This window comes from Falco biarmicus, chromosome Z (assembly GCF_023638135.1).
Source record: "Falco biarmicus isolate bFalBia1 chromosome Z, bFalBia1.pri, whole genome shotgun sequence".
In the NCBI taxonomy this organism is placed as follows: domain Eukaryota; kingdom Metazoa; phylum Chordata; class Aves; order Falconiformes; family Falconidae; genus Falco; species Falco biarmicus.
In genome coordinates this window covers 74,044,763-74,069,934 of record NC_079311.1, presented here as the reverse complement: position 1 = coordinate 74,069,934, position 25,172 = coordinate 74,044,763, and the positions used below count along the sequence as shown (strand labels likewise).

The 25,172-nt window shown below is 47.2% G+C and overlaps 2 protein-coding genes and 1 long non-coding RNA gene across 5 annotated transcripts in view; 2 read left to right on the top strand and 1 right to left on the bottom strand.

Moving 5' to 3' along the window:
- Positions 1–11,122: 11,122 nt before the first annotated feature.
- Positions 11,123–14,438, top strand: PMAIP1 (phorbol-12-myristate-13-acetate-induced protein 1). Its single transcript, XM_056324677.1, has 2 exons — positions 11,123–11,285; positions 11,596–14,438. The coding sequence occupies exons 1-2, from the start codon at positions 11,234–11,236 to the stop codon at positions 11,706–11,708; spliced, it is 165 nt and encodes a 54-aa protein (XP_056180652.1). The 5' UTR covers positions 11,123–11,233; the 3' UTR covers positions 11,709–14,438.
- Positions 14,439–19,099: 4,661 nt separating this feature from the next.
- LOC130142539 (uncharacterized) lies at positions 19,100–22,494 on the top strand. The gene is made up of 2 exons (XR_008819437.1): positions 19,100–19,296; positions 22,178–22,494. It is a non-coding gene; the product is annotated as an uncharacterized LOC130142539 (long non-coding RNA).
- The window catches only part of PDZD2 (PDZ domain containing 2), a 204,875-nt gene continuing 199,945 nt past the window's right edge, over positions 20,243–25,172 (bottom strand). For all 3 annotated transcript variants that reach the window (XM_056324674.1, XM_056324675.1, XM_056324676.1), the window contains one exon: positions 20,243–24,549. In XM_056324674.1, coding sequence (XP_056180649.1) covers positions 24,383–24,549 — 167 coding nt within the window. In that variant the 3' untranslated portion in view covers positions 20,243–24,382. The remainder of the gene's footprint in view (positions 24,550–25,172) is intronic.

The following is a 25,172-nucleotide window of genomic DNA, read 5'->3' as shown; positions in this document are numbered from 1 at the left end:
AGAACTAATACTGTTGCTTCAGTGTTAGAAGGGAGGCTGTGGCTGACTGAAGGGAAGTTTCTGACCTAGAGATTACTTTGCCTATATATATGTGAAAGAACATGGTCTTCCTACAACCTCTCGTATTAGGTGAAAAGTCTTATTTTGCTGATTGCTCCAATTATGTGTATACCTCACATTTGCAGCCATTGTATTATAAATTATCTATGTAAATTAGTAGTGTAAATTGATTATACATTAATAAAGTTAATAATAACTTCAATCCTGTATCATGAACCAGTAGCCCTCACCTCAAATATCTTACAACCTAAGATAAATAGACTACAACAACAAAAAACACCCAAACCAAAACCCAAAAAATCAAAAGGAAGAATACCATGGTTACTTTTCACCAAGTCTGCTTAAATTCTAACTTTTTTCTTTAATTGAATGATGTGGTTGGTTTAGAAAGAAGAGACAAACAGTTGTTCCAAACACAGAAGCATCACAACAAAAAAAGAAGTGAAAGAAGGGAAACCTGTGGACAGGGAAACAAACAAAATCAGAAATAGGCGTTGCAAAGGATATCATGGATAGATACAATGATTATCAGAGTTGCCAAAACCAGATTCAGTGCATCATTTATACATTAATAAGTATGGATTCTGGAGATTCTGCCTCATCCACTGGAAGTTTCCCAGAACTGTAGGTCCAACAGGTCAGTGCCTGACTACCCTCATGACTGTTTTCCCATGTACAGTACCAAGAATTTTGTAACTGAGGTTTTTAAAAGTCTGACAAGTTGTTTTACTTGTTGTTTTTGTGGGTGCCATCATTTTTCTGCTTTTTGGCTGTTGCTGAGATACCACAAAAAAGATGGTTTACATAGTGATTCAGCCTGAACCAAAACTGAAAGTTCAAATTGTTTACTTTGACTAAGCATCCAAACTTCTGTGGGCTTCCCTGGTCCAAGCTTCCTAGGTTTTTAGACTTGATGTGATCACTGCCAGATTTATAGTCTGAATGTGGAATTTTGTGAGTCTCTGAATGCCTGAGCTGGAGACCCAGATGCCACCATTGCCAGATACACAGTGATTTCTGCCTGATGTGGCTTCTTCTGGGCAATGGGAAGCTGAATCTCAGGGGTGCAATGACTGCACTGACAGCCTTATGCCAACTGATCCCACAGTCCATGCTCCTGCATGACTTCCCAGCTGGAGTGATGGGTGTTGTGGTTTAACCCCAGCTGGTAACCAAGCACCCTGCAGCTGCTCGCTCACTCCCCTCCACCCAGAGGGATGGGGAGGAGAATCGGAAAGGAATGTAAAACTCAAGGGTTGAGATAGGAACAATTTAATAAATAAAGCAAAAGCTGTGCATGCAGGCAAAGCAAAGCAAGGAATTCATTCACTGCTTCCCATGGGCAGGCAGCTGTTCAGCCACCTCCAGGAAAGCAGGGTTCCATCACACGTAACGGTTACTTGGGAAGACAAACGCCATAATGTTGAATGTCCCCCCCTCCTTCTTCTTCCCCCAGCTTATATATACTCAGCATGATGTCATATAGTATGGGACACCCCTTTGGCTAGTTCAGGTCACCTGTCCTGGCTGTGTCCCCTCCCAATTTCCCGTATCCATCCAGCCCTTTTGCTGGCAGGGCCCAGGAAACCAAAAAGTCCTTGATTTAGTATAAGCATTACCCAGCAACAGCTAGGAACATCAGCATGTTGTCAACATTGTTCTCACACCAAATCCAAAACACAGCACTGTACTAGCTTCTAAGAAAAAATATTAACTCTATCCCAGCTGAAACCAGGACAATGGGACATGGGACCTTCATCACTAGCTTGAGGAGGACAAGGTGATGGTGGTGACACCTTTAACTGGACACAGGAACTGGAGAACCCCATGAGATCCTGGCAAGGGAAGGCCTGGGGCTGCAAGGGAAGCAGCCCCATGCTGCTCACCTCTTCCCAGCCCAGGGATGTTCCACACCCATAGCCAACAGGGGCAACTTAGGGGAGGGTCACTTCCCACAGGGTCACCAAAGTAACCCCAGTGGTTCTTATCCCATGGGTTGACCAGTGTCACATGCCACATCATCATAATGGACATCCCAAAGGGGGGATCCCATCCCTTGGAATCATCAAGGTCACCGGGGGGATTGCATGGAGGATTGGACAGTCACTCCAAAAGGATCACATCCTATGTGATCACCAGGGACACTCCAGCAACCATGGGATAGCAAGGGTGCCTGGGGCAGCAGAGCATGCCAGGCAGCCACTCTCCTCCCAGCAGGAGGTGAACCCCACCAGTGGGGTGCAGACCACCAGCTCCCGAAGTGCCCCTGCAGGGATGGGTGGAGGCTTGCGGGGCAGCCATCTCCAGGTGCCCCACAGAGAGGGCTGCTAGCTTTCTCCCCTTCCCTGCCATGCTCAGTGGGAGCCTATAGCCCTCCTGGGAAGGGACATCCCAACCTGCACCAGCACCCTGGTGCACCTTCTGAGGCATCTGTTCCTCAGGGCACCCCACCGGTTTCACTGAGCACTCAGGGGGCACCTTCAGAACATCTGCCTCTGACACCCCTCCCGGCAGCCCTGGGTCCAGACAGAGGAAGTACCCATAACACCTCATCATCAAGCCACCACACGGGCTTTTGACTAATTTGTATGGGTCCTGTTGAGTCCATGTTGCAGGACTGACCCTGAGAACCCTGGAGCTGCAAAGAAGTGGGCAGTGGCTGGCACCTGTGCAGGGAGGCTCCTCTGCCACTTGACCCTTCCCCAGCCCTTTTGGAGGTCCTCCGTCACTTCACCAGCACAGTGTTTGACTTGCCTCTCCCAGCCTGCCACCATGCTCTGCCATGACTGCAGACACAGCCTGGTCACACCAGCCATCCTGTCACCACTGGACAACTGAGTTGCCTTGTGTTAAAAACAGCAACAAAAAAACCCAGCACCCCACCACCAACAACTTCTTATGTCTTTGCAGACTGAGAGCTCCTTCCAGATTTGCAGCCCATGTGTCCCCCACCATCAACCCCACCTCCTTGCCCACTGCAGGATGATGAAATACAGAGGGAGGATTGCATCGTGGCCACAAAGCATGATGCAATCCAAGATGCTGCCACGTGAAGTCGACTCTCACACCTGCCTGTGGGACACAGCTCACACACTTCCTCACCATCCTCACCATGTCCCCCTGCTCTGCTTCCTCCCCCTGCGTTCCTATCCCTGGGCATTTGCTCTGCTCTGCTCTTCTCCTGCATGTGTGGAGCAGGTGGGGATGGTGACAGTCCTGCCAAGGGGCACAGGGCATACACACAGCACCCAGACCCACGAAGAAGGCAGGGAGCAGATGACACCAGGATCTTCCCAAAGCACAGAGGGACAAGAGAATAGAAACAGGTTGTAAAGTGCAAAAAATACTTTGTTGTTGTCAAGTGTAAAACCCTTTTTCCTGTTTCCCCTATTTACTTCTCCTTTATACCCCCTGGAGCCAGCCAGTGCATCTGCAGAGAGATCTCTGGTGAGGAAGAACACAGTGTCCTAACCCTCAACAGGAGACTTCTTATTTCTGACTTGTTTGTTTGTACTCTTAGTGACAAAGGTCACCCCAGAAGCTTTCCCTCTCCCACCAGAACGAACATCCCAAAGCAGCACACCCACAGCCAAAAGTGTGCGTGCTGGGGGTGGCAGGGGACTGACACCCAGCACATGATTTCGGATGCATGACAGAAGCTTGTCTCCACGTACAGAGCCAGCACGCACATCCAACACACCCAGCTCTGTGCTGCTATTGCCTTCCCTGATGTCACCTGGAAACAGAGGATCTTGAATGTGGTGTTCACCTAGCAAAGGGGGGATTATGAGCTGTGGTTGGTGGTGCTACATGGAGCTGCTCCCCACAGTAGGGTTCCCCTTAAATCAAGAAGTAGATGGATCCACCCCCTAGGTCAGCATGGTAATAGGCAGATGCTCAGGGAGGACAGCACTCCTGTCTGCACGTGACCACCCTGTCCCACCACTTCCCGCATGTCCTGCTCTTCTCTACGAGCTGCTCACACCTATAAAGGAAGCACTGAAAGCCCAAAGGGAGCAATTCTTGGCAAGAAGGGACAAGTCCCCTTCTGTTTCTGTGCAAAGACATTGCCACCAACGCACTTCTGCAGGCTTTCATGCCTAAACCTCCTCTGGCATATCTGCAGAGCAGCTGCAGAGGACTTTACATCTCCAGCAAGGATTTCTGTTTTGTCTTCCATTTAGAACAAGCAGCAAAACTCACACCCTCCTCCATGCCTGTACATTTCTGCATGTGAAAAATAAAACCAAAAAGGAAATGAACTCATTTCAGCTCAGTCAGAGGCAAAGCTTTAAAGTGAAATTACCTCACAACATGGGATGCTGTCACCCTTCTCATACCGACTCTGTTGTCAGTCTAGCAATGAGTCAAGTGGTCCCTCTGCCTTCACGGTCTGTGACCACACTGCCAGCTTTCACTGAGACACCACTGCAGTCTGCCCCATGTCTCAGCCAGCACAGCCTGCGTACGGATGCTTCGTATAAAGAAGTAGGGCATATAGCATATAGCAGGTTTCACACTGCCACAATGCAGCGTGCAGATTCTGAAATGGAAGTGGTCCAGCTTCCCCTGGTGATTCTCTGGTGGCTGGAGATGGCTGGTATTCACCAGAGCACCCCAAAATGGGTACATCTTGGCAGTATGTGTGTGTGTGCATGTGTGGAGTAGTGACACCACCTGCTCCCACACTTCTGCCAGCTCCTGAGGTCTGCGCTGTGACGATCTACTCACAACAGTCTCATACTTTTCTGCCCTTTTTTCCTAAATAGACATTTTGAAAGGAAACCCAAATCATATTAACATTTTTTCTTTCTTATAGCAAAGACATGACCCCAAGATCCCCACCAAAACATACCTAATTGCTTATTCATACAAATCACAGGCGATTCAAATTGTAGAGATGATATACTTTCTTATAATGTTGAACATACCATCTGCCTTTTCCAAGCATATAGTCTAATCTTTACAGTGAATGAGTTCTACAAATTTCAAAGGAGAAGGTTTCACAAAAGTTACTGCATTCCGCCTTGTTTCAGTCCCTGCTTTCTGTTATTAATTCTGTTTTTCTTTTGCCTTAAGTTCCCCACTTAAAACCCTTTCCACTTTAAATCTGCTTTGTAGGATTTAGGGACACTAAGTGATCCTTATCCAATTAGAGTTCGTTCACACAAGGCAATTCCCAAACCCAGCTCAGAAAAAATATTGTTCATAATAATCTGAAAGTCCCCTAACCATGCAAAATAAATCCTGTCCCAGCTGAAAAGCTCTGGTAAGGTACAGGGGAGACACTGTAGCACTGAGGGCCGGCATGGTGCCAGACTAGGAACCCCAGGTCATCATGCTGGTGTCCAGCAAACCCCCTTTGGATTCCCTAATTCTTCTGTTAGACTTCAGGGAGTCGCAGCAAGTCACTGATAATGAGCCCTGCACGGGTTACCAGGTTGGTGGCTCAGCTGCAAGGCACTGGCATGTCAGGAATGTGGCAAGTGTTTCACACACGGGATTTCCCTTTTATTTTTTCCAATTCCACACCTGCTGCATTGACTATACACAAAAATTATGACAAAGTGCAGAGGAGGCATAGGGAACAAGGGAAAGAGGAGGTAGCCAGATCCTGAAAAAGATCTGGCAGACCAGCAAGCAAAAAAGAATTCCAGAAATGGAGTACATTCAAATTCTCAACAAAGATAGCAAGACAGAAAATAACCATAGTCACCATTCAAGGAAGGCCTGCCAAATCCCAGCAGTGATAGTACAGCTGCACTAACACTATGCTTGGCGTTTGCAAAGACACCTACGCACATGGAGGAGAGTTCTTCAGCAAATACTCCACCAGCCTGATAAACAGTCATCAACACATCAACGCCAATATTTACTTTACTAATACCTGCTTCTTCTGGATGGCGGTTGCGAAGACTGGCCTTTATGAGGATATTGTCATCTTCACGAGTGCTAAAACCCACTTAACAAACTACCTGGTGAAATTTGCCATCTCTTACACCCTTTTCAGCTCTTTAGAAAGCTTTTTCTGTGACTACCAATGGGCTGAATTGGGAACGACCTTACAAGGAGCCACCTGCAGTGTCTTTGCATTCTGTCTTCACAGAAAATTCAGCTCACCAGATAATCTGCCCCAGCTAATTTAGAATTGACTGGATAACAACATAAGACCAGGAAAATTCAGTCAAGTAAGCTTCCTTACAGCTGCTCCTTGATTAAAGAGCACACAGTTGATACAAACTCTTTCACACTCCAGCCATGTCAAGGAGGGACTCTGCTATCCAGCCCCATCCTCAGCCAAACGTTGTTGGTCTCAGGAGGAAAACTGCTTTGCTCGTCCTGGGTTTGGTGGGCAGCAGATCAGACACGTGGGTCATCCTTCAGAAGCATTTTGCAAGCAATTAATTAATGCTGCCTGCTTGACACACAGGTGGTCGCAGAGGAAAAGATGGGTGTTCATCCCTCTGCCAGCGACAGAGCACTGTGGTATATGCACCAGCCATGCAGTTCACCTTTTGTAAGAAAATTGTATGTTTAAGCTTTCAAAGGAAGCAGGCGAGAGACAACACGGTAGGAGAGAGAGTCTAAGAATTAGTGGTAGGGCCATTAGGTAATACTTAAACAGCCTGTAAGACCTGCACAAGGGGGGATACTTCCCAGCAGTGGAAAGAAACTCCTTGGTTTCTTTTCCTGTCTGGTGTGGGATCATATAATCAACTCAAAGTCAAATTAGCTGGAGTATTTCACTTCACTAATTAAAGCTGTATGAACCTTTTGCCTCACCTGGGTGGAGGTGTCGTCACTGCAGCAGCAGCAGCGGCAGCTGCTGGAGGCCAAAGCTTTGCTGTGGCTGCGGCTAGAAAATCACTAAAGCGATACAAAGCCATTTCCTTGAAAAGTGAGGTTGAGATTAATGCTTACGGCTTGTGGATTTATGAAGCTTAACTAGCAACGGTGAGAGCGATCCCAGGAGCAAAGGTGCCAGAGAAGAGCAGACCAGATAGTTAGCGTGATTTAAGAAATGAAGAAAGAAAAGCCTGCTGAGGCCACCAGCACCCTCGCCGGGCACAGGCACACCCTGCCGCGCTTTCCCGAAGTGACCTTTGATTTGTGCTCCCAACAATAGAGCCCGGTTTCCTGCTCGGGTGCCGGGACCCGCAAGGATCAACAGGAACTGCCAAGTCTGCGGTCTGCAGAAATGGGAAAGGGGAGAGAGAGAAACAAACAGCTCCTCGGTTAACACGAGAGCTGTTAACACCAAACAGCCTTGGGAAGATGAGAAGATGAATTCCAGTAACAGAGTAGAACCAGAGATTTATTTAAGGTCTTATAGGGAGGCACAGACACAGTGTGATGCTGATTCAGCATAAATGAGTTCAGAGGAAAAACAGCTCATTTCCTTTATCTCCTACTCTTGACTTTGTTTCTACAACATTTGATTTCCTTTCAGCCAGCCTGCCCACCGGCGTTACTCGTTCTGAGTCCATCACGTGTTGGCTTTCAGTAACGTGTTCCTGGCTAGACCACATCACCTACACACTGGTGAAGCTCAGGGCACATTATCTCAAGATGCCTTTCTCTTCTCAGCTGCGTAATTTTGCTACCTTTACATGGTGCTAAATAAATAAATAGGAAGGCAGCTCCAAGGGGGTTGTGCACCTTGGGGTGCTGCTCCGCTCACCGCTGTGGCTGCGCCCACTGGGGACCCGTGGTCCCGCTCGGAGGTGCCACAGCAAGAAAAGCTTTTGTGTCTGCTCCGGTAGAGTCACTTCCCAGAGGCCTGTGCTTCCCACAGCAACACTGCTTTATTTAAGGGAACTGAAACAAAATAACGTCAGAGCTCGCTGGTGGCTTGAAACCACAATGGAATATTTTTTTTTTCGCTCTGCCCATGTTGTGCAATCTTTTAATTGGCAGCAGCCCTGCCATGCGCTGCTCCCACCATAATGGACTGTGATTTGTCACACACCAGTAAGGCCCTCCCACACCAGTAAAGCCCTGTGGGGAGGTGGGCCAGATCTGGCGCTGGTGCGGTTCAGCTCCCCTCGAAGCCCCACAGCACTGCGCTCAGACGCAGACTCTGACTGCAGCAATGAGGCAGGTCAGCACTTCAGATACCCTGGCTCACGGGTGGGTCTATTAACTGTTTTGTACACCAAGGTCCCCCACATTCTAAAATATAATAAAGAAAATAAATTAATGCCTGAGACTCTACTACACCAGTGGTTTGTGCCCAGCTGCCCTGAAAGGAAAGGATCTCCTCTCCTGATTATGCCCGAAATAAGAGCCCATCTCTGTGCTGCTGCAGAGATACAGGGAGAAGTTGCCTTTAAAGATCATCTCCCTTTGGGGCAAGGAAGCGTTGCTAAGCAGGACAGGATTGAGGTTCGTTTGGGTTTGGCCCTAATGCAGGAAAAGTAATTTAAATAATTTGCCTAAGGATTAGTTCTGTCTCCAAACTCACAAAGCAAAAGCCGCACGTCAGCCTTGGCTCTGCCTAAATGAGCAAAATAACACGTGTGTGCCCAGCAGCAGAAGGGGCTGGTGTGTTCCTCTTCCCTGCAGCCTGACTTTACATGCACTTTCCCTGAATTTGGGGTTGCTGAGCACTGAGAGCATGGGGGCATGCGGGGCGGTTCCGTAAGCACCCCAGCCCCCCATGTTGGTGTCCTGTAAGGGCTGCTGTGATTTGTGGAGCAGCTGTCCAGCTATGGCTGTGAGATGCAGCCCTCAGCATCACGTGCTGCAGACTCCAGCACCTCCACTGTGAGGGATGACACATCACACAACCTGACACGCTCCTGAGCTGTTTACCTGCCTTCCTGCCATCTAAAACCCAACAAACTTGTTTTGAAGACACAGTTTCTTACGTAACAGGAATGATGCAGTCAAAGGGCAGCTCTCCCTGAACGGGGCTGGGTTACAAACAGGGGTGTTCACACAGCTGAAAAAAGATCCAAACAAATCAAGTCAAGCAAATAAGCCCATATGCCATATAGGTTATCTAGCAAAGGATGAGAGATGAAGGCAGTACCTTCTCAAAAACATCAGAAACTCCTCCTTGGCCAACCTAAGCTGCTCTGACACTAGGTCAAAACCCGGCAGGGTGCACTGCAGGATGCTGCCAGAGCCAGCACTCAGCCACCAGCCTGGGAATGGCCATGCAAAAGCCTCATCCATCCATAGCCTTCATTCAGACATACCACCCTGAGAAATGCCCTGGCCATGAGCTGGCACCGCTGCCTCTCCTGCATGCCCGCCCCACAGCACCACTGTGCCTGCTGCCTTCTGCCAGGCACCAACGGGGCTGAGATTTCCGACACAGGGAGAGAAATTCCAGCCCTCTTTCAGGTGTGCAATCACTTCCAGGAAATACGCAGGTAGAAGGGTTTCTGAGAGGAGCTGATGAACATTACCTCTCCTAATAGATCTCAAAGTCATCAGCATTTCTAGATACTTGACTTCAGAGGTTCCTACCCCACAGAAAGGAGCCTCTCAACAGCCCCTTGCGGTTCTGTATTACTGTGACATCTTTTCCTTCTTGAAGCTGTGTTTTGAAGGGAGAGGTGGGTTACTGGCTTTCAGCCACAAATCAGTTCTTTGTTGTGTCTAGCCCATCTGTGCTTTCTTTATGTCAAGCTGTTTTCATTTCCCCCTAAAAACAAAAGTCTGTCCTTATTTGCACCGCACCAAATATCAACTCAGAGACCGGAGCATTGAGTGACTCACATATCACTGGCAGATCTCCCAGCACTATGCAACAATCACAAAGTCAAGATCATGACTTTATAATTCCAGCTCTTGTTTCTTGCAAAAAAGCGTCATCTAAAATTACAGCAAGCACAGGTAAATGAGCCCTGGCACGTGTCAGCCAGCGACACACCATGCAGTCCCTGTGCTGCCACAGGGAGGATCCAGTAGTAGGAGGGCAGCCCTAAGTCACAAATGGCACATGATATGGGCCAGCTTGTTTCCTTATGGTTTGTTCAAGGCCAAGGTCACCATCACCTTGAACAGCAGCACAGCACTGCATCCGGAGCATCTCCTAGTTAGGACCAAGCAGACCCATCCCTCCATGTTTTCTTGCCCACCACCAGCACATGCCATCCCTTGCTTCTGCTTGTCCAAGGACACCCCATCCCCTTTCTTCCTCAGCACAAGCACAAGCCCATCCATCTCTCCCAGGCCACCACCACAAGCACAGCCCACCATCCCTTGCCTCCTTACCCAGCACAAGACCACCCCACCCCTCCACCTCTTCTTGTCCAGAAGATGCAAACCCCATCCCTCCACCTCTCCTGGCCCACTGCATGCCCATCCACGCTTCCATCTCCTCTCCCCCAAGCATGCGCCATCCCTTCACTTCATCTCCTCTCCCGACGCACTCCCCATGCCTCTATTTACTCTTCCAGCACACCTCCTCCCTCCACCTCCTCTTCCAGCGTGCCCCACCCCTCCACGTCCTCTCCCCTCCACACACCCCATCCCTCCATCTCCTCTGCCCAACATATCCCATACCCTCATCTTCTGTCCCCACACATGCCCCATCCCTGCAACTCCTCTTCCAGCACACCCCATCCTTCCACCTCCTCTTCCAGCACACCCATCCCTGCATCTCCTCTTCCAGCACACCCCATCCTTCCACCTCCTCTTCCAGCACACCCATCCCTCCATCTCCTCTTCCAGCACACCCCATCCTTCCACCTCCTCTTCCAGCACACCCATCCCTCCATCTCCTCTTCCAGCACACCCCATCCTTCCACCTCCTCTTCCAGCACACCCATCCCTCCATCTCCTCTTCCAGCACACCCCATCCCTGCATCTGCTCTCCCCCACGCACGCCCCATCCCTCCACCTCCTCTCCCATCCCGCCCCATCGCGCCATGCCTTTCTGTCCCGCCGCGGAGGCGCTGTCCCCGGCCCGCCCCCGCCCCCGCCCCCGCCGCGGCCCGCGGCCCCGGGACGCGCTCCGGCACGCCGCCGCCTGCCCGCCCGGCGGGGGGGCGGGATTCCCGCGCGGTTTCCGCACGTCACAGCGCGGGGAAAGCCCCGCGCGCCGCCGCTTTTAGCGCCGCGCTCCGCCCCGCCCGCCCGCACTCAGCGACCGCCGCCGCGCCGTGTCGTGCCGTGCCGTGCCGTGCCGTACCCCGCCGCGTCGTGCCCCGCCGCCGCGATGATGCCCGGCAGGACCGTGCGCAAGGCCGCGCCGCCCGCCGCTGCCGCAGGTACCGGAGGGTGAGGGGAGCGGGGTGGCGGTGGCGGGGGTGACACAGGCACGGGGTTCTCCGCGCACCCCCACCGCCGGCTCCAGCACCGGGAGCCGTGGCAGCGCCCGCCGCGCCGCGGGATGCGGCTGGGACCGCCGGTGGGGACGCGATGGGAGGTACGGTGGGTGGGGTGGGGTGATGTTTGGTACCGGGAAACGAAGGAAAAAATGGGGGGAAATATGCGATATTGCCAAGATCTCATTAAAATCAAGGAGGGGGTGGGCGGACGGCGGTGCGGGTGTCTGACGGTCGTGCGTGTGCCCTGCAGAGCGGGCGGCGGTGGCGCAGTGCGCCCTGGAGCTGCGCAGGATAGGGGACAAGTGGGACCTGCGACAGAAGATACTGAACCTCCTGATGAAGCTGTTCTGCCCCGAAACGTGAGCTCCGGCGGAGCCGGCGCGCTGGAAAGCAGGGGAAGACCTTGGCTAGCTCTGTGGGTTTGGAAGGAGAGACTTCACTGACACTGGGAGACGAAGAAAGCTCTTTGCCTTCTATTTTGCTGCCTATAGCCGCTCAAGGATGGCTGTCACAACATTTCTTCTAAGGAATGTTACAGGAACACTGGCATCTGAATGCCAGGTGGAAAAAAAAAAAACAAAATGGGAGAGTGATGGGCAGAGCCCCTCACCTTGCAATGGGGAGACCTGGGGCAAGACAGAACTTGCCCTTGAACCTGGTCTGAGACTTCCAGCAGCCTGACTTCCCCAGTCGCCCTTTGGTCCTCGTGTCCCACAGCTACATTTCACCCAGGAGCTCAGACCACCTTAGGGAAGAAGCCAAAAAAAGCATCAGTGTCTTGGAACTTGGGATTGCGTACCACGAGGCAAAAGCCACTGCTCGGTTTCTGACTGCTCGTGTTCTGTAAAGCATGGATTCAGCTGGACAGGGATCTGGTGGTGGGATTATTTCATCTGTCTTATAAGCAAACCACTCTTCTATTGAGAGGTTATTTGTTACAGGATGTTGCTTTGTGGACTACAATTTACAATTCTATGAATCAACACAGTGTTGCATACTTCTAGTTTGTATTATGTATAAGTGTGTATGTGTATATTTGCATATATATTTTATATATGAAATATATAATTATGTGCACCCCATGTGTATGACTTGAGTATTTCACAGAAATATTGAATGCTACTTGTTTAGGCTTAAAATGCCGTATGAAAAAATGTTCAAAACATGACATAAAAATACATTATATTAGCTAGAAGAAAGCGTAATGTTTTCTGATAATAAAGGAAATACATCATGCATCAGAGAGGGGAGCATGTTTATATGTATATATATTACACAAATGCAGATATCAAGGTACATGTGGTGGAAGGATTCTTTCAATATTACAAAGAATTTCTTGAGAACAGTAAAATACTGCTATGTCTTTATAAGTATATTTATAAGTAACAAAATAACCCTTCAGTATGAATCCAAGTTGAATCTCAATTTTTATTGAGAATTTTATTTATTCAAAGAAAGCAACTACCTCTCTTTGAAGAAATAATATCAATAGAATTGAATGCTACAGTCAGTACAGGAAAGTAGCCGGGGATTTCTCAGTGTTTAACTACTCTTTTAAGTGAAGGTTCTCATGTACTTTTTATTTCCATTTCATTTCATGGCAACCTCATTTCAGTTCCAGATTGATGAAGCCGCTGTAGCCCATCCAACGGAAGGTGATGCATTATGCCTGTCTCACTGAGGGGTTATTACCCTTGGTTGGCTTCAGAGGAGCTGAATTAAGCATGTTGATCGCCTTCAAGGCAAACTAACTCTTGCTAGTAAATTCATGTCAGACATGATCCTAAACAGTAATTTTTCATGGATGGAAGCTAACAAGAAAATGGTTGAAGCTGATCATGTTTTGTAGCTACATCGTAAGGTCAGGGGTCAGAGTTCCTTCTCTTAACTAACCTTATGTGTAAGAACATTTGCATTGTATAAGGCTGAATTGTTGCCTTATACAATGCAAATGTACTTAACATACAAGGTTAGTTAAAATTATGGGTTTTATTGCCTCAAAATTCTTGTTTGCATTAATAATTATTTTTTTTTGTTAGCTCTTCTGAATCTGCCTTTGCAAAATTGTTATTACATCACTCTGGTCACTGTCACAACTAACTGTGTATGGCTGCTACCTATGTCACTGATTTCACAAAACAGAAGATGACTGACTTTGCCTGCCTGTCCGCATGGAGGACTTAACCCCATCCCAGTGGCATTACTGCGAGCTTTGCCATTTACTTGAGCTACGAGCGTGGTTCGCTGCTCCTCGAAGCTACCTAACTTTATCTGAGAATGTTTCAGTAACATCTTAGTTGTTTTTCATCTTAGTACTGCAAAGTTATGTGTTTTGCTGACATGCACAGAGGTTGGTTTTTCAGGTATTAAAAAGTGCAAAGACTTTCTGTTTGGCTAAACACCAGCTCCCATGCTAGTGCTGCGTGCAACTTGGCAAAGCTGTACATCCAGAAGTAGCCCTGACTTCAGCAGAAGGGCTCCTGCTGTATGTCCTGGGCTTGGTGGAGTCTTGGAGTCTTCATCAAGGACACTAAACAATGATTGTGCCTGTCTGGGACTCTCAGGAATACTCGGCAATCGCATTCGCATTAGTAGCAGATATGTATTTCAATATAAGTGGTCTGCTCAATGTACACTTAAATGCAATAGTAAATGAGGTGCAGGCTTCGTAGAGCCTGCCCAGTTCTTCAGGCGTTAGCATACACTGATGTTATGAAAATAAAATATGCCCATAAATGCACTGTCACGGGGATATCTGCGTTAAGTATTAGCATAGTATTTTTCTGTCTAGATCTGCAAACACTATTTGCTTTTTGTGAAACGTTTCTGTGTTTCTCTGAGCATTGTTAAAAGTGCTAGCATTCACCGTGAGCTCAGGAAGAAGACCTAGATCCAAGCCATCAGTGCCAGCATATGAGCAAGCACTTGCTGATGGTCCTCCCTGGGATTCCTTTTGTTACTTGCGCAAAGGCTCTGCTATGTAACTGTCAAGACAAGTTAGGCTTATTCTGGATACGGGCCAGATGTTTTGCTGTATGCCCTATGCATTGAATTCTTGCTTAGATAATAAATACAATGTGTTTGTGAGAAAAATGAGTCATTGTTATAACTCAGGGTTTTTTTGTGGATTCTGAATGTGTGATTGTATTATACAAATTGCTTTCATACTTCCAAGTCAGTGGGCACATGCCAGGGCAAATGCAGGGGGCCAGTAGGTGTGCATTGGGAGATTAGGCTTTGACTTCTGCCTTTAAGAGGAACAAGACATAACCATATCCTTGAACTTCAAAATGGGAAACTGAGACACCTATTCTAATATTTGCCAGTAACTACTTCCTGCAGAATAGTTGCATGGTGTCAGGGGCTTCATTACCCTCTACCAGAGGTCTAGCAGCTTTGTGGGAGATTCCTTAGGGATCAGTGAAGGGCAGACATCCAAGTTAAGGGTTTGTCTAGGATGCCAGCAGAAAGGAATACAGCATTTTGCCAAGGTCAGATTTTACTTTCTCTGAAGTTCAAATCTGGAGTTCTGGAAAAGGGGGAAATTATACTGCTTACTGCAAGGGAATAGTGAAGAGGTAGTGCAGAGTATATTCTTCCCTAAAGCTGGGAGCCAAAGGTGTGTCTGTGGAGAGGAGAGTCCAAGATCCTCACCTGCTATGCTGTGCACATCAGCAGGCTTTCCCCAGTAACTCACCATGCTGCTTCTCCTCAGCTTCATGGGCAGGGAGCACCACACCTGGGGCATGCGTTCCCAGCACAAGAAAGACTATGAGCTTCATGGCCAAAGCCTCTCCTTTCTAGTAAACAAAAAAGGCAAGCAAGTCCCTGTCCTTTCCCAGTTTGCCACCAGCAGAGGCTTGGAAGAGCTTCACTTCAGGGGGCATCAGCAAAGCAGTCCCGAGAAAGACCATCAGCCTGGTGCCAAGTGCTACTACAAGTTCTGTACGCTGCATTTTTGCACCACTCCACCAGCAGATTACACTTGTAAGACTCATCAGCCTCGTGAAAACATCCAGACACCCTCACCCACTGCCTGCCCGAGCTGGCCCCTCTCCCACCAGGTCACAGCCAGAGCACAAAGCTCGCGACATGCTCCTCCCTCAAGGGCAGGGAAAAAATATCCCATCACTGGGGCATGGCATCACTGTCTGAAGGCACCTGACTCACCCACAAGCACCTGATAGCAAAAAAAACAAACCAAACCCACCTGCCAGAGCAAACTGCTGGAGCTGCTGCCCTGTAGTGCTAACCACAGCCTGCAGGCACCTGCCAGAGCAACAAGTGCTGCCCCAGGATGCATTCACACTGTGCTCATGCAAGTGAAAACCAGCCCAGTGCCCTCGGGCAGCTCACACTCTCACACCTGACACCGGATGCACAAGTGGTATTTCCTAAACAAATTGCTAGACAACAGACACCACCTCCCTCCTGCCCTCTCCCTCCATGGGATGTTTGTTCTTTAAGTCATCTGAAAAACAATGTCTCATATGCCACTCATTATTTTTAAGCATACACTGCTGGAAGGGACTAATTTTATCATTTTCCTCCCGTCAGCACAAGACGGTGCGAGGACATGACGTGCATCCGTAGAGGTGCAAGGACCTTGGCTGGACAGGAAGGGCTGGGGATATGATGTGTTGTCTTTCAGTCTGGCAGACTTTTCCATGAAGAAGGTGACTGCCAGCGAGCAATAATCTTGAAAGCTGTTACAGCTGTAAACAAGGGTCTTTACCCAAATGTGTCACTATATTGTCTGGATGACGGCGTAAGAAACCAGCCGCAACAAGGCTGCCCTGTCTTCTCATTCATGGTCTCTTTGCAATGCAAAGCTCACCAGTTCACAAGCTCTCAGAAAGCACGGAGGCAGGTGTCACTCCTTCAGGAACAGGAGATATCCCATGAAATGGCAATGACCTCAATTAAAACTGTTTCATCCATTTAATCTTACAAGGGCTTTGGTGTCGTTCCCTCCTTCCCATAAAAGGATGGTGGGAGCACCACTTGGCTTGAATCCTCTGTGCCACCACCACTGCTTGAAGGGCCAAGGCACCTTTCCACCAGGGATAGGCCAACTTGCAAACCTTGAAACCACAGCTACTTTCAGCAGCACTAAGAAAAGGCCAGTGAAAAGTCCTTGGAGCTGCTGCGAGGATGCTGGCACCCCTGGTTTACCACTGTGACACTGCCACAGCACCCACCCAGGGGGCTCACAGCAGAGGATGGTGCCAGGATGGTGCCCATCACTGGGCTTTTGTGCCTTTGGGGTTTTGCCTGTGTTATTGCACTCTGCCTAGGTCAAGGTACCATGTTTGTGCCTTCTCCCTTGGCTCTGGGATCCAGGCTGGGATTGCAGCCACCTTAGCCACCTGCTATGTGGCAGCAACTAAGGGCAGATTTCTGCTTGCGCTTTCTCCTTTATGCTCTTGAAAGGGACGTGACCAAGCAGTGACAAAGGCATGAGGCTGCATCCATGTCCTTCCCGCCCAGGACCAGGAATTAGGGAGGTAACTTTTGACAACAGCAGCTGGGCTTTTCCCAGGACAGCTGTGGCATCAGCAGTGCATCAAAGAAATGGCTTTGCTCGATAGGAAAAAGTCCAAGGAACTACAGCTCCAGGTAACTTGCTTGCTCAGCACAGTGGTGTCAGACTGACTCAGATGCACAGTGAGGTGAGGTCAGCACATATAGGACTACCAGCAGAAAGGTAGAAAGCCCTGGGTTTAGTGTTGGCTAACTTCAGAAAATACACTGACTGTTGGAAAAGATTGGTCTAGTCACAGCTTTAAGCATTGCGGGATGGAAGAGCAACTCCTTGTTTTGGGAGATGTTAATTTGCATCAAATGTTCTTTCTTAAGATCATTTTTTATGTCAGATTTTTTATTTTTAAAAGAAAAAAAATTGTAAATTATTGCAATCATCATTCATAGGTGAAGTCTTTTGCTGAGTCAAGTACTTTGAGGAACACAACTACATGGAAAGAGCACGGCTGCTTCTTCCATGAAGGCAGAGTCCGAAATGGGCTTTTGCTCAAGACTGGTGATGACAGTCTGGCTTCATCTGTACTCCTTGATGAGGAGAAATGACCTGACCTCCTTTACCAGAAGCAATGGGGATCACCCCTAGATAACACAGTATTATTTACTCCCCAGGCACCTATTGGTACGGGGGTGCTAGACACAGCACAGAGGTGCTGAAAGGGCATTTACACAACCCAACCTTGCCTAGGAAGAAAAAAGGAAAACACCACCAAACTGTTGGACCAAAGCTTTGAATCTCCTAGCCCAGTGCAAGGCAAGGGCAAGGGGCTGGCAGCACAGAGGCAGCAGGGTGGACATGCCCCCTGCAGCGACGGCTGGCTCTGGTGCTGAGCCTGCATGGCTCTGTGCACTGGGAAGCATGGCTTGGGGCTGCCCATGGCCTGAGCAGGGTTTGCTTCCCCTTCTCATCACAGTCACGTGCTGCCCTGTGGTGTCAGTTCCTGCATGCACGGGCATCATGCCCAGCTGCCCATCCAGCCACCAGTTCCAGGGAGGGCTATGGGGAACCTCCCCCCAGCGGCCCTCCTTCACACCAACCCTGCATGGGGACAGAGGCAGCGACCATTAGCCTGCAATCAAATGTGGTACAGTGGCAGTTTTGGTACGTTCCTGGAAATACAGATGAGGCTTTGGAGCCGTGAGCAGCCAAAGGTTATTTGGACATGAGTTGCGTTGAATCACGCTAACAGGAACAGGAGAGCGGCAAAGATGCAAAAAAGGAGAAATAAACCAGAACTTTTCAGGTAGAATGATAGACCTGAATGCAAACAACAAAGTAGGTGTCTCTCCTTATTAAGATCTGAGCTTTGTACGTTAGTGATATGGGACTAAAAAAAGCCGCGTCTGAAACCGCAAACTTTTCTTGCCTTTTGTGCCAAGTTCCCCATTTGCCCATGCCCCAAAGCCTTCAGAAAAAGGCCAATCCCCAAAACACAGCCGAGTTAGCTAAAACAAATGTGATTTTCTACCACTTCACACATCTTAGGGATAAATGGAAGTTGTATGTACTAATGCATTTATGAATTAAATCTGTTGTGTCCTCTCTCTTTTGTATTCTCTGCCACTGTCTGGGGCAATTATGATTTTAATTAAAAAGACATTCAAGACTGATCTTATGAAAGTCAGGCTGCTCTGAGGCTTGCGCCCTGTTGACTCCAGCTCACAAAGTATGTTAGAAGGCAGGAGGACAGGCAGGAGGATGGATACATGGGAGTCACTGAAAGACAGGAGAGTGGCTTGGCTGGCCCAGCACTGAGAACAGCAGGGGAGATACTAAGGGCTAAAAAGGTCCTTTTCCTTTTCTCCATACTGTCCTGGTGGAGAAGCCAGGCTCTGGCCAGGGACAGACATAGCAGAGCAAGCTCGACGGGGCTGCATGCACCACCCCACACCCCCCCATCCATCCCCTTCCCACACTACTGGCTTTACACCTTGCACAATTTCATCTGTGCAACAACACAGGCTCCATTGCATCCCTCATCACAGCTTTTTGTGAGGGAGAGGGATGTGGAGAAAAGGGGTCCCAATGCAGATGGGAGACTGGGATACCACAAATCCTTTCTCCCCCAGCCCAGGAAAGGGCCCCAGCACCCATGGAGCAGGCCAGAAGCCTAGTGCACCAGCTTTTCCCACAAGGTGAGTCAGCAGAAACACGAGGGCTTATCCTTCCTCATGTGACTCTTTCCGACTTGCACTTTCATGGTGCAGCACCCAGAGAAGGAAACCAAAAGCAAATGCAGCAGCTCTTGGGGCACAAGCCCAGGGATGAGGGAAATGCCCTCCACACCACCGGCACGGGAAAGTAAAACGCCTTCCTCCCCTCGCAGGAAAAACCCACCTGGCCCCTTCAGGCAGCACCGTGCATGGGAGGAAACGGTGAGGTTTGCCAGCCAGAGCAGGAGAGACACAGGTGAGTGCCACACTTGCACCGAGGCGAGGGCAGGACTGCACTGTGCCCTGAGCCAGGTGGGAGCTGCCAGACATGCGCGCCCAGCCCAGCGCTCAAACAGAGAGCAATGCACACAGGCTTGCCATGCGGATATCAGCACTGAGCTCAGGAGCTCCTTCCTCCAGCTCAGCCCACCCCACAGCGACGCGCTGGCATGCCCGTGCACTGCCAGGCAGCGGGGAATTTTGGGTGCCTCCGGCATGCTGCGTGTCAGAGCAGCAGAGAGGAGAGCTTTCTGGGCTGCCGGCTTGCTTTGAGCTACTGCGCAGTGACTGTGGAGGCACCTGTGTCCATAAAAAGGTGGACCACTTGATGCAAACTTTCCCAGTTTGGAGGTTATGGGCTGCACCACCCATTATGAGCTCCGCTACAGCTCCACTCCATCCACAGAGAGGTTGCCTCCAGCCCAGGCCCATTCTACCAGCTCACCTGGGTTTTTATCCCCAGAGTAGCTGGAAGGCAAGAACAAATACCAGGCTAGGACTAGTTGTATGTACATATTCCCTACATGCCATGCACAACCCATTCTCTTATAGCCCAGGGACGGGGCAGGATGTACAGTTTATAACTGATGTGCTCCAGAGTCTGCTGCTCTTGATGAAAACTCACATTTCACTTTTGCCCTCTGCATTTTCCTAACACAGGTGCAGGAAAAAGCACAGCATAGCTTCCAAGACAGCAAAACAGGTCTTCTAAAACACTTTCTAACACTTCTTTAAAGCTTTAATCCTTTTCACACTGAATGACAGTTCTTGGAGGGCGGTATTTTACTTCTTGCTTAGACACACATCTGGACCGTGTTAACACACAGTCTTTGACTGTGCTCTCCCTGACAACCTTGTCCCTGTGATGCCAGTTCCAACTGTGGACCAGACTTCAGCATAACAGAAATAAATACCTAGAGGAGTACTAAGGATACCATTTATTTTCAAAATCACTAAAAAACCCAGACAAAACAGTTTATGGCAATACAGATTTACATAACAGAGACAGCAAATTGGAAAATGTACAATCTATTTCATGTTATTGCACTCACTTTTTTATAATATACAAGGCATATTAAACAGTTTTCATTAAAAGAAGTTTTATTTATATAAATAAAAGTGTAAATATACAATATCATACAGTAAGTGTATCAGCCTAACACACAAAACCTACCTAGAGTGGAACCTTAATTTCTCACATGATCTAGTCTACTCTTCATCAATATTTCCACTTGTACAGTTACATACTCTAAACATAGAAACAGGTAAATATCCCCATCTGCAAATAGTTCCTTCACATTTTGACAAGAACCACTGCAGAACATTAACTAGAGTTAATTAAAAATATGGGTCATTAGAAAATATGAATCATTCAACAGGTTCTTAATACCTATATGCCCTCATTTTTATTTTTTTTTGGAAGAAAATTATCAGATGTTGCTCCCTCTCTAATTTAGGCCTAACATCACAGTTTTTAATACAGATGCAGTCCCCACAGAAGATGGAAAGAGCTTCCAGGTACAAAAAGCTGCAACATGTGCAACAGCAGTATTGCACCAGAGCCTGCTGTCACATCCAGGATGTGCACCTTGAGCTGGTAAAGCCTGGAAGCAGCAAAGCCCTCCACCAGCCATTCTCCTTCTAGGAGCAAATTCATCTTATCTTCAGGTCCCTGGTGAAGAGTTGTGGACCAGATGTGTAATTTCATCCTGATTTTTTGGTCTTCCAAGACGCAGCTGCACATCTCTGGAGAGTCACTGCTCTCCTAGAGCTTGGCCAACCATCTCACATGGTAAAGAATCATCGTGGGGACTGATAGGCAAACAGCAAGGCCAAAAATGCTCGTGAACCTACTGAATATTGATGAACTAATGCAATGCCCTCTGTCATTTTAGTATGACCAGGCTCTCAGAAAAAACACAGTTACTTTGCCAGGTGCATAACTGAAGGTTCACTACATCTGTTTGGTCTACTCTAATAAAGCAGACACACATATTACATAAATCCTGGGGCTTTTATGGGGAATGTCACCCCAATAGAGATGTCAGGAAATGCTACAGTCATCATATCAACAGTGGTAGCATCAGTAAAGATATTTCTTGTTCTTTCACAAAAAAAAAAAAAAAAAAAAGGAAAAAAGTATTTTCAGGAACAGAAACAATCAGGGTTAAATACTATTCTTTTTCTTGCTGTAATGTTAGTAAAGAAGTATCATTCTACCCATTAATAACTATCAGAGTTAAAACATTAAACCTATCTTTTAAATTATAGGCACTACTGAATCACACACATAAATCCCCATATTTTTGCTGTTACTCAGCCAACATATATCTACGTGCATGTAAAATAAAATACTGAACAGTGTTTGATTACTGAAAAATGAAAGCCTTCTAAATCACTCACAATGAACAGTACCTGCAAATAAGCATCTGAAAATATCCACCACGTTATCATCTTAAGTTACCTCAAATTAAATTTAATTTACAAAATGAAGACTTTACCTTTGAGCTCACACCGGTTTAGGAGTGAGACAGACACATGCCTCCCTGCATTGGAACTTCCCAAATTTTAAACTGTGGACTGAAAAAAAAAAAAAAAAAAGCCATTTCCTAAAACACAACTGTGATTTACCACACTAAAGTAGCAAAAAGTCAGTACTGCACTTGAACGTATTATACGTATACAGGTATGTATTTACTACGCTGCATTAAATTCCACATGCATTTTATGTATCTATTATACACGCTATTACAGTCAGATTTTGGTCATTCCTGAAGAAGGCCTCACCGTTTAATTGCCATTGCCAAATGTCTTCTCTCTTTTCAGCAAATACACAGGGGTAATCTGTTTTATCCCAGAACAGGCCTGCAACCTCAGTGTGGTCCTCCGACCTCAAGTGCTGCATCCTCCTGAAGCCTCTCCCACCACAGAGGTGACTGGAGAAAAAGACCAGTCCCGAGAGAACAAGTAAGCTTTGGGGTCGCAAGGGACCCAGCTCCACAGTCATTTCACAGCACTGAACCTGAATTAGTTTCAACAGAAATCCTGCAGGTAAAGCAGCTATAGGACTACACACAGTATTGCCTTTCCTTGTAACCAAAAGCTGCATCTCTCCCTGGATTCAAATGCTAATACATCACTGAAAAAGAATTAAATCTATTCATTTTTAGGCAAACATTGCACAGCTTTTCTGTTCACCTGGTCTTGGGTTGCCTTGCAGAACTGAATTTTCCTCTGCATTTCACAAGTTGCACTCTAATGAAGCTGTCACAGAAATGAACCAAAGTGAGTGCTCCACTAACCTGGAAGCAATCACTCCAAGTACTGTTGAATAAATGTAAATAAACGGAACTGTATGATCTTGGGGTAGGGCCAAGTGACAAGCCCAGACCTTTTTGTAACTGCTGCACAGTGTCTTGGCTCACTATAAATGTGGGCAGCACTTCTGATTCGGACCGATTCCAGGCTGAGAGCTCTTCAACCCTGGGCATATTGGCTGCAAGCAGCCTCTAGCCTAACATGACAAACAACCTGAGAACTCTGGAACAAACAACTTGTTCTCAGCTGATAAGGACACTGGCCCATTTCCTCCTGTATCTCTTTTATGTTGTTTAGCTATCCCTGATGTAGGAAGAGAAATAACAGAGTCTAATCTCTTGCATCCATGCACCCTCCTCCCAACACAGCAGACTATAAATAACACTCAGCAGCATGGCCTGCTACCGATAACCTCTAATGTGAGCAGAGGTGAGAAAACCCAAACTAAGCGCCTATGGCATTGCAACACTTTCACTTTTGCTATACCTGACACCATGGTTTCTCCCATCTACACAAACAGTCTTCATTTTCACCATCCAGAACCCTCAGCATCAGCCTGTTCCTGACGCAGCTGAGTGCACTTAGATCTTCCACATACATCCTCACGCACTCTCAAAAAAATGAAAATAAATACTGAACAGGAGAAAACAAATAAAAAAAGTGATTAAAAGCCACCAGTGGCTTTTCAGACCACTAGTCAGTTCAGATTTAATCTGTTATAATCCCCATCCTTAGGCCACCATTCTCCAGCTTGAGTGTTTCAAGTTGGGCAGCCTTAAACTTCTTGCAGACAAATGAAAGCAGCCCGGCTTGCAGACGTACTTAATGATCACTGAAGTCTGTGGGATCTGCAAGTGCTCAGCACTTCAAATTATCTCTCTTTTAAAAATATATATATTTCAAAGGTGCCTAATATTATCTGAAATCTGAATCTGAAAATCCAGACCCTGATTTTTACAGCTCCCATTTTAATCACAACTGACAACTCAGTCGACACTTTGGTGGATAATCGCCTATTATTTGGACATGATTTTCTTGCTCACAGATTTCTACCGCGTTAATGCTAACTGCTTTCAGATATAAGCTGCATCTAAGAACAGATTCACGTGTGGTGGATGCTGAGTTAGTTCATCAATGTTAAGAGGATTTTTCAGCTTTGCAATAAAATGCTCATGTTTTACGCATAAAAGTTGTGCAAAATTATACTCTTTTGTCATGCATTTTTAGCAAAACTGCACTTAGAAGAATAAAGTGAGATTGTTCCAGACATTCTCTTATTACAACAACAAAAGGACCAGACCTTAAGTAAGTGCCTGGAAGTCTCATTTCAGATAAGTGATATAGTATAGTCTAAATACCCATCCTTGTCAACAGGATGGCAACCAGCAAGTTATACTCCCAACAGTCTGCAGATACTAAAAATATCAGGGACAGGCACAGTGTTATTTATCTCAGTCAAAATACTTTAAATCAAACCCAGGAGAAGTCTTAAAGTTCCATTAAAACTGCCACATAATACAAAAATGTCTCTAACATTTGGCTTCCTTCATCCTCGATAACTAGGTGAGATTTTACGATGCTCATCACATGCTTGCTCAGTGGTTCTCCAAGGCTCTTAGCACCTCTCTGTAGAGAATTAAGACACTTTTGTGTGGCTTTAGAAACAAAGACTTCTTTAGAAACAAAGCTTCTAGCCAGTTTTAAATGTTTTGTCTTAGCAAGTGTGATTAGATGCAGTGCTTCCATCATACTGAAGTTCTGTGTTTTCTAATTAGTAGCTGCACAGGGCCCTCTGGCACAGATTTAATGATGTTCCAGGCATCATAATGCATGAGGCCAAGTAATGATTTTCCACTAACAGCAAGAATTTCATCTCCAGTTTCTATGTTTCCAGATTGCTCCGCAGCACCACCTAGAAGCAAAAAAGGAAAAAAGTCAGTGTAAAACCCCCCCCAAACCAAACCCAAAAACATAAGCCCGCAAAAATTTGCTTTCCACTGTGATGAACAGCAACTAAACCATTTTTTCCAACAGTAGCAATTTCAGTACAAGTCACTTATGTTCAGCTCAGCTCTAGCAACCTACCCCATGCTGCATTTCACAGAAAATGTTATTTTAACCAAGATAAACCCTGGTTCTTAGAATAAGTGTCTGTTTTTGAAGGAAGCTTCTTGAGTGCTTGAAATATGCTGTATGTTATCTCTGTAGCTCTAAGAAAACCTTGTTGATAAAATAAACGTATAGGTTGTATGTGGCACGGATATATTTTCTCAAGAAGAACTTCAACATGCAGGTAATGCCATAGATTCTAAAACCTGGGTAACATGGATGAACAAACCAAACACGGGTGACAAACTTAGGACAAACCCATCAGACCTGAAACAGCTCCCAGATGGGCACACCTTGCACTGTTGATGAATGTGTGCTTTCTGTAAAGACAATTTAACTAACATCAGCCATCACAGGGAGAACAGGGGAAAAGGACTGTATCTCAGGATATAAATAATGAGCTCAAAAATTGAATATGCTTTTTAC